Source organism: Arvicanthis niloticus, chromosome 24, assembly GCF_011762505.2.
Source record: "Arvicanthis niloticus isolate mArvNil1 chromosome 24, mArvNil1.pat.X, whole genome shotgun sequence".
Lineage (NCBI taxonomy): Eukaryota > Metazoa > Chordata > Mammalia > Rodentia > Muridae > Arvicanthis > Arvicanthis niloticus.
In genome coordinates this window covers 39,878,911-39,888,307 of record NC_133432.1, presented here as the reverse complement: position 1 = coordinate 39,888,307, position 9,397 = coordinate 39,878,911, and the positions used below count along the sequence as shown (strand labels likewise).

Here is a 9,397-nt window from a genome sequence, read left to right as displayed (position 1 = left end):
TTGAACTCAGGATCTCCTGAAGAGCAGTCAGTGTTCTTAATCACTGAACCATCTCTCCAGCCCTATTTTTTTTTTCTTTTCTAAGTAAAAATGTATTGTGCATTTTATTGTATGAGTGCTTTGCCTGCATGTACATCTGCATGCTAGAAGGCATCAGATCCCATTACAGATGGTTGTAAGTCATCATGAGGGTGCTGTAAATTGAATTTAGGACCTCTGGAAGAGCAGCCAGTACCCTTAACTCTTCAGCTGTCTCTCCAGTCCCCAATATTTCTTCTCCAAGAGAGGGTTTCTCTGTGTAGCCATGGCCATCCTGAAACTCATTCTGCAGACCAGGCTAGCCTCAAACTCATATAGAGATCTGCCTGCCTCTGCCTCCCAAGTGCTGGTAAAGGCCTGTGCCACCACTGCCCCATTTTACAAGTTAAGTTTATAAAGCCAGATGGATTTGAACCCAGATTTAGAACTTATACCAGGCTAGTTAATGACCTGATGAGATTTTACCCATTAAGCAATACTAAGCACTTCATAGTATTGTTAGAAATGTTCAATAAGCAATAGTTTATTACTAGATAATACCACAGGTCTCTTTGCTAAGTAGAGCTACATCAAAAGTTTTAGTATTTTTTTTACATTAGTGATACTTCTTGCTAAAACAAGGAATTACAGATTACCAGACACAATTGATACCAATAAACCAAACAGACTTTTCTCAGTTGTCTTTATTGTAGTGTTGAGTATTTAACCCAGGCACATGCAAAATCTCTACTATTGAGACAGACTCCCAACCCCAGGTCATTGTTTTTCTAATCCAAGATGCTCTTTTTACTGCTGAAGCATGTTCTGGGGGCGGCAAGGCCCCTAAGATCTCTTGTTGAATCCAATTGCGGGCTTTCTAAAGTTCAAACTGCAAACCCACAGTAAGCCATGCACTGGGCTTGTTACCAGTAAATTCAGGGAGAGGTAATAATGTTGCAGTTTTCTAGGTCAGTTTCTGGAAAAGTCATAAGACATGGTGATAGTGTAGAGTGAAAAATATATAAGGCCATCTTATGAAATATGTGTGAATTTTCGCCTTAGACCTTGGGTAGAAAAAGCACCTGCCAGCAGGTTTGGGTCCATCTAATTAGTTACAGAGGAGGGGGAGTTACAGGACAAAGGCCTTGTTAAGAAATCCCAGAAACTGACTGGCCAGGGAAGAACTACACCCTGCCCCATGGTATAGCCTACTAGTGTTCAAAAAGGTAAAACAACCAATCCTGTGCCCCGCGCAAAAGTTCTCTTTTTCCCTACCCCGCCCATATTTAAGCGCTATGCCCTGAGCCACGAGGTCAGTCCCTCTATCCCCTATTGAGATATGGGGATATGGGCTGGCCCAGAGCTCTGATTTAATAAACCACCTCATGTGCTTTACGCAAGACGGTCTCTCGTGTGTCCTTTGGGTGCGTGCTATCCTGTGACTTAAGTGGACCCCTTTCTGGGAGTCCCGGACCTTTCAATAGTATCCTAAAATTGTAAAAGATACGACCTAGACCTGCAAAACTGATATTGCAGAACTGTTATTTAGCGCGTGCGCGTGTGTGTGTTTGCGTGTGTGACAGAGGGAGGGGGAGGGAAAGGAAGGGGGAATGGGAGAGGGAGAACTTGGGGGCCCAGGTCGACCCGTCCTCAATAGACAATTAAGGGAGCCAAATTAAAAGTGAAAAGCTGAAAGACTTATTTAATGTGAAGACATTGGGAAGAGGGTAGAGATAGAACGAATCCTTTCAAAGTCTATCTTCAGGGTCTGTGAGAGTAAAGTAAACAGAACGCCAAGGATACGAGCGTCTAATTAGACCCGGAAGATATAGGAAAAGAAACTATAAACAAAAATTTAACCCACATCGAGAAAGAGAGAAGAAATCACAAAAGACACACACACACACACACATTGTGTCCCTAGGGCGCCGAGACAAATGTGAACCAGAGGGGAAGAAAGGAATTCGGCCGCGGACGGGCGAGCTAACCCAAGCCGGGAACAGCTGCAGAAGGAGCCGCTCCCTGCTTCCGGGCGGCGCTCGCGCTGCGTTCCCGTCGCGTAGTCATGACGTCACGGGCAGAGAGCGGGCTTTTCGCGGGAGCGTGAGAAGTGAGGCGGCGCCGTCAGTCAGCGAGCGCAGCCGCAGCGGGTCAGTGGGCCTAGGTGTTGTGGGCTCGCGCTCCGGGGTTGTGGGGCCGTGAGGGACACGCGGGACATCCCGGAGGAGCCCCTCGATCTCCTTCACGGCCGCCACAAGCTCCACCTCAGCAGCGGGAGCGGGTTCCGCCTTCCAGTTCCTTGCAGCCCGCGGGCGTCCTCCCGGAGGGATCGGGCGCGTCCCAGAGTCACCGTAGCCGCTCCATTCTGCAGTTGCTGGATTACCTAACGTGTGTTGTGTCAGCTTCGTAATTAGACGTGAATAATTTAAATTAGCACTAAGGTTTTCTTGTTCTTGGCTCCCACCAAATCTACTTTAGGGTGCTATCTAGTAGTATCTAGTAGGCACTTGGTTCGAAGCACAATTATATAAACTCTCCTCATCTTCATGCTAAGTTCTGTTCTTGTCAAGATGTTCTTGTCAAGATGGGCCTAAGGTCGTTCCGTTGACAAGCTCACCAGCGATTCTGGTTTTATCTGTCACAGAAGCAGGCCTGTGAAGTGTATGTCACTTTCTCTTTGCAGACTTCTTTACCAAGCATCGGAGAAATACTGTAGAGAAAATGCCTTTAAGTAATTAGCGGTCACAATTCTTGTTTGTTTTTTTCTCTATTTGTTTTATTCATTTTTGTCTTATTTTTTTGTTTTCTATATTTAGTATGTGCTAGATTATGGAGTCTTTTGTTTTTTGTTTTTTGGTCCTCTTTGAGATAGTTTCTCTGTATATTCCTTGCTGTTCTGGAACTTGCTCTCTCCCTTCTTCCTCTTTCCCTCTTTCTCTGTCCTTCTCTCTCCCCCACTTCTTCTTCCTCCCTCCCCTTTCTTGGTTAGTTTTTAAGATAGGGTCTAACTACATAGGCAAGCCAACCTTATACAATCCTCCTTCTGTAGCCTCCCAAATGCTAGAATCATAAGTTGTAATGTCATACCCAAATGACATCTTTTTGTAGCCCAGGCCAGCCTCAAACTTGAGATCTTCCTGTCTCAATCTTCAAGTGTTAGGATTGCAGTTGTGCACCACCGTGCCCAGCTGGTCAACATTTCAAGTTCCTTTTGTTTAGTATTAGTTTGCTTTATTGTTTATATATCTTGATTTATTTTGTGGTGGGGACAGGGTGGTGGGTCGGTTAGAGGACAACCTGCAAGAGTCAGTTCTCTACTTCCACCATGTGGATCCTAGTCACAGACTGAGGTCATCAGCTGTGCTGGTAAGCACCTTTACCTGCCAAGCCATCTTGCTGCACTGTTTTGTCTTTTGAGATGAAGATCTCAATGTATTGCCTGGAAGGTCTTCAAAATTGTAGTCCCCCTGTCTCAGACCTGCTGAAAGCTGGAATAACAGGTGAGTACAACCATGCCTCTCCTTTATTCTTTAGTGTGATCTTTGAACCTTTTTGCATTTATTTATTGATTTTACATGTGTGAACACACATAGCCCCATGACACAACAATGAGAAAACAACTTCTGTGTGTGTATTTCAATTTAACTCAGGTTGCCAGACACAACATGGATGGAATCACCTTTAGCAGCCCTGTTCTTTATTATGATCTTCATTGGCCATGAGTTTCTCCTTGTCATTGATTAAAACTAAGATAAGATTTTTTTTTTCTTTTTTTCAGATTTAGGACCAATAAGCCTCAATTGGTTTGAAGAACTTTCTTCAGAAGCCCCACCATATAATTCTGAACCTCAAGAAGACTCTGACTATAAGCCCCACAGTTATGAACCACAGCTGTTTAAAACACCACAGAGGAATCCCTCTTACCATCAGTTTGCTTCAACTCCAATAATCTTCAAAGAAAGAAGACAAACTCTGCCACTAGACCAGTCGCCTTTCAAAGAATTAGGTAACTGTAGCTGTGTGTGGTGGCACATGCCTTTAATCCTAGCACTAGAGAGGCAGAATCAGGTGGATCTCTGAGTTTGAGGCCAGCCTGGTTTACAAATTAAGTTCACAACAGCCAGAGCTACATACTTTTGAGAAAGGAGAGATCCTATCTCAAAAAAGAAAGAAAAAGAAAAAAAAAAAAAAAAACAACCAAAGAATTAGTTCAATATAGATTTAACTTGGGTAAATCCTGCTATGTGATGGAGGGTACCTAAGCAGGACTTCAGGCAAAGTTGTATGTAAAATCAGCTCTGTGATGAACTGGGTTCTGTTGTACAAATCAGTCTTCCTCAACTCTTCCCTGACTGAAGGATGGAGATGGTGGAAATACCACATGATAAACTTTGGTTCAATGAAATAATTTAGGTATTTAATAAATGCCTCTTTGTTCCTATGATTAACATGCCACCAACTAAGATTTTCTGAATTATGACTTTGATATTCAAAATGACTTGTCTTGATGTTTACTAAGCTATATTTCTTCAAGTTATAATAGGGTAGAGATTTTTTTGTAATCAATTTTCTTGTAAGTATTTTAATTTGATACTCAGTTTCTCTGACCTAGGTGCCACTTGTTTAGTAAAGTTGTGCATTCATTCAGTCTCTGGCATATTTATTACTTCCTTGACACAGTATGCCCTTTTCTTTAGAGTACTACTTTGTGATATGCTCAGTGAGCATGTCAGACATTATTGCTATGGATATAGTCAAAAGACAGAATCTCTACCGGTTATTGGTGGTGCACTCCTTTGATCCTAGCATTCGGAGGCAGAGACAGGTGGATCTCTGAGTTCAAGGCCAGCCCAAGCCTACCTAGCAAGTTTTAGGATAGTCAGGGCTATATAAAAAGATTCTGTCTTCAAAAAAAAAGCGGTGTGCAGGGAAACAAACATCTTGTATACAGTTCTGCAGGTTTAACAGCATTTTTTTCAGAGATGCCAAATGGTTGGGTTACAACCAAGAGTGGAATGCAAAAGGAAAGCATCATAACAGTCAAGTCAAATGAGGCCATCAGCCTAGCTGTGTGGTTTGGTAGTGTGTATGTTTTCATCATTTGAAAAGCCCTAGTTTCAGTGTCCAGCATCAAAGATGAAGGAAGGGAGCAGGGGAGGTTGCAGTCATGAAGCCTTGCTTTCTTCCCACTTGTATTCAGGAGTCTCAAGCTGAATGGTGAAAGCTTTTTACAGAATGACAGTCAGGTTGGACTAGGTGCCTTCCCTGATGTCATACATAGGGTGCACATCATCCCTTGAGATGCATTTCTGTAGGAGGCCCTATATGTCCTTTTTTCTGTTAAGTTCAAAAAGTAAAAGCTCAAAATGTACAGTGTTTGCATCCTCACTGGATTGTTTTACTGTTTCAGGGAAGGTTGTTGCAAATAGTAATCACAAAAATCACGGCAAAAGGAAGGCCAAAACGGACCCTGTGGTGGATGCTGCCAGTCCACTTCTGAGATCTCATCTTGGTGAAAGGTATGATGAGACTCATGGATATTTTACAAGTGCATACGGCATGTATTATACATTTGTTTTTAAGGCCTGGTCTCACTGCAGTCCAGGCTGGCTTTGCACTCAGAATCCTCTAGCCTTAGCCTCCCACAAGGCTGGGGATTCAGTCAGGAACCATCATCCTGCATATCTGTTATTAAAATGTGTTCAAGTAGAACATTTTCTTGCATGTGTTTCTTTCACAGAAATAAGCTGTCATCCAGATTGCTTTAGCTGAGTACCTCCTGGAAGAACTTCTATTTTTAAATAATGTGTAATAGATTCCTTAATTTAGTAATTTTTATGTTAGAAATGTTTACTTTGAGCCAGGTCTGGTAACCCATTCCTGATATCCTAGCACAGTAGGAAGCCAGCCCCGGCTGACATAGCCAGCCCAGGCTGACATAGCAAGCCCTTGTCTCCAAAACTGTCAAACCCTTAAGCATCAGTACTCAGTGCTCTCTTTGTTGCTGCTGTTGTCTTTTTAACCTGAGGCCACTGTTTCATTTTGTCTAGCCCTCTTATGCTTCGATGCACACAGGCAGTACCACAAGGAGAAAAGCCAGGTATGGGCACAGGAAATGTTCATATTTTTATTGTCTTTCGAGACCTTCTTTACGTCTAAGTTGTATGTATAAGTGTTTTGGCAATGTGTATGTGTGTACACTTCCTGCATGCCTGGTGTCCAGAGGCCAGAAGTGAGATCCCCTGAAACTGGAGTTACGGGTGGTCATGAGCTACTTGTATTGGGTCCTAGGAACACAGGCCTTTTGCAAAAGCAGCCAGTGCTCTTAAGTTCTGAGCCATGTCTCCAGCCCTATGGTTTTTATTTGTAGGTTTTAGAAGTGTTAATGAAGATCTAACACTTTCCTTTTTTTTCACCTGCAGTGGTATCTGGAAGTTTATTTCATACACCAAAACTCGAGGAGGTAAATGTTCTGCTTGGGTTCCTTATGGTATATCAGTTGAGAATGTGACTGTGTATTATCCCTTTGACTGAGAGTTGAGATCTGTACTTAGCATAGTGTCTCACAGACACATTAAGTGATAAAGTGTGAATGAAAAGTTAATTGTCAGTGTTTCTGTAAATTAACAACTGCCTTTCTTTGTAGGGTCAAAAACCAAAACATATTTCTGAGAGTCTGGGAGTTGAAGTGGATCCTGATATGTCTTGGACAAGTTCATTGGCTACACCACCAACCCTTAGTTCCACTGTGCTCATAGGTAACAGTGACAAATGTGTACTGGACAGGAAGAGCTGGATGAGACTGCTAAGTTGTCATCTCCAATCTTATGTTAGGAAGAAAATGTGGCAGGGCTGGAGAGATGGCTCAGTGGTTAAGAGCACTGGCTGCTCTTGCAGAGGACCCTGGTTTAGTTCTCAGTATCCATGTGGTGGCTCACAACTGTCTATAGCTCCATTTCCAGGGGAACTGGTGTCTTCTTCTAGCTCTACAGACTCCTGCATGCGTGTGATGTACATACATATTTGTAGACAAAACACCCACATACAGAAAATAAAAATAAAGATAAACATGTAGGCAAACATGAAAAACACATATTACTGTACAGTAAGTGTTTATAGAATGTTTTTGTGTTTTATTTAAAATGCAATCAAAGAGACATATTTTAGCACTCTGTCATCTATATATGGTAACTTCATATACATTTATCCACAGTTTATAACCATGTCATGTATATGTGCTTATTCATAAGATATGTATATGACTGTGGTAATCCTCAAATTATAAGTTTATATTCAAACCTTAATTTTTTTTAGTATTTTAGATTTTTTTTTTCCTGCGTGTGAGCAAGTATGTCCATGTTCAAGTGCATTTGTGTGGAGGTCAGAGGGCAATTGACAGGGTTGGTCTTTTCTTTTTCTTTTTTTTTTATTGGATATTTTATTTACATTTCAGATGCCATCCCCTTTCCCCATCCCCTCCCCCAAGAAAACCCCTATCCCATGCCCCCTTTTTCTTTTTGCTTTTATACACTTTTTAAGGTTGGTCTTTTTCTTCCATCATGTGGGTTCCAGGGATCCAGCTTAGGCTATCAGGCTTGGTAGCTAGTGCCTTTACCTTCTAAGCCATCTTGCCAGCCCTCAAACTAGGGCTTGATGATTCCAGCCAAATAACTTTAGTTTTAATCTATTTAGATAGAAATGACTATACCTTCTTTTGTTGCTTTTGTGAAATAAAGTAAAAAGGCTGAAAACTAAGAAGTAATTAGCATTAATTATGCCTTCCCCTCTGTATCATTGTCTAAATAGAGGGTAAATAGAGGTAAATAGAGGCTCCTTGGGAGCCTTTAAAGACACAACCTTACAGATCTTTCATCTGCTCTTGTAGAGAACATTAGTATCACTAAACCACATTAAGAAACAGTGTAACAAGTCAGACTATGTTGGTGTTTCTCATTGCTGGCTTTGGTCACATAATTTTCTTTCACATGTATGTGGGGGGGGAGGTGTTCCTGAAAAAGTAAGTTTGTGTATTAATTTTAGTGTATAATATATAATCCATTACAGCTAAATTTAATTTTTGTTTTGTAGCCCGAGATGAGGAAGCACTTAGAACTGCATTTCCTGCTGACTCTCCTGCTGTAAGTCAGTGTCAGGCTGGTATACTCTCAATACTACTCATTCTGAATGCCTTCACTTGATTTTGTTTTGTTAGTGGTTTTTATGCTTTTTAAAAAATATTTTATTAATTCTGTGAGGTGGCCATTTGTGTATGTAATTAATTTTGATCATATTCACCCTCTCTTCCTCTTCCAACTCCCCCATGATCCTCCCCAACATGACCTACTCTCAACTTCATGGGGTTTTTTTCTTTTTAAAATGATCACCTGAGTCCAATTAGTGCCCCTGGGTGCATATGGGTATGAGGCACTGGAGAATGGGGTGGCCTGCCAGTGGCCATACCCTCCCCCCCCAGATGGCTCCCTCCCTCAGTAGCTGTCAAGTGCCAGTAGCTTCTCTGTTTTTGGTTGGGCAGTTATTATTCCTTTGGTTTTTGTTTTTGACTTTTTGAGATGGGTTATGCTATGCAGTCCTAGCTAGTAACTAGCCTGAAAGTAGTTGTGTACATCATTTTGGCCTCAAACTTGGGATGATCATCCTGCATCTGCTTCCCAAGTACTAAGATTATATGTATGTGTCACTGTGCCTAAGCTATCCTGCTTTTTTTAAAATGCAATTTATAATTCTCCAAAGCTTCCGGAGATGTTTCTTAACATGATCTTATGCAGTTTCTTCCTATAAATTTTTTCTGTCTTTCTATTTGGTAACAAGTATATATGTATGTAATGAAAGAGTTATACTAATTAATGATTTTGAACATAATTTCTGCAGACTTTGAAAAGCTATTTTTCTAACCACATTGAAAGTCTGAAAAAGAATGATAGATTTGTTTCCTCTGTGACTGACAATGAAAACAAAAACCATCGAGAAGCCTTTAGTCAGGGTAAGTCTATCTGTTTAGTTGAGCTACTGATCTGAATTGATGACACTGTTCTTATCTTAGGGAGAAATGCCATTGCTTTTCTTTCTCAGCCTCTGAAATATAGACGATTGAAACTAACTTGATAGATTTATTTTTTGTAGTTGTAGTAATACAGAATTGACTTGCTACATCTGGATTGATAGTTCTTGGAATATTAGATTGAATACAGAGCACTTTTAAAGTTATACACTCAATTGTATAGAACTGAAAAAAATGAGTTATTTAAGATTAGGGTGTGAATAAAGACTTTCAATCAATTAGGATACGATTTTAGGAGAAGAGTGACTTGCCAGAAGAACTGGCATTCAGAAGAACCCCTTACTGCTGACCTGTGTATAA

At 41.1% G+C, this 9,397-nt stretch overlaps 1 protein-coding gene across 1 annotated transcript in view; it reads left to right on the top strand.

Annotated features, from left to right (window-relative positions):
• The first annotated feature begins 3,448 nt into the window (after positions 1–3,448).
• Brca2 (BRCA2 DNA repair associated) overlaps positions 3,449–9,397 on the top strand; it is a 39,737-nt gene continuing 33,788 nt past the window's right edge. Inside the window, exons 1-8 of the mRNA XM_076922245.1 lie at positions 3,449–3,518; positions 3,770–4,024; positions 5,429–5,537; positions 6,069–6,118; positions 6,441–6,481; positions 6,665–6,776; positions 8,107–8,156; positions 8,908–9,019. Of these exons, the coding sequence (XP_076778360.1) occupies positions 3,449–3,518; positions 3,770–4,024; positions 5,429–5,537; positions 6,069–6,118; positions 6,441–6,481; positions 6,665–6,776; positions 8,107–8,156; positions 8,908–9,019 (799 nt within the window). The remainder of the gene's footprint in view (positions 3,519–3,769; positions 4,025–5,428; positions 5,538–6,068; positions 6,119–6,440; positions 6,482–6,664; positions 6,777–8,106; positions 8,157–8,907; positions 9,020–9,397) is intronic.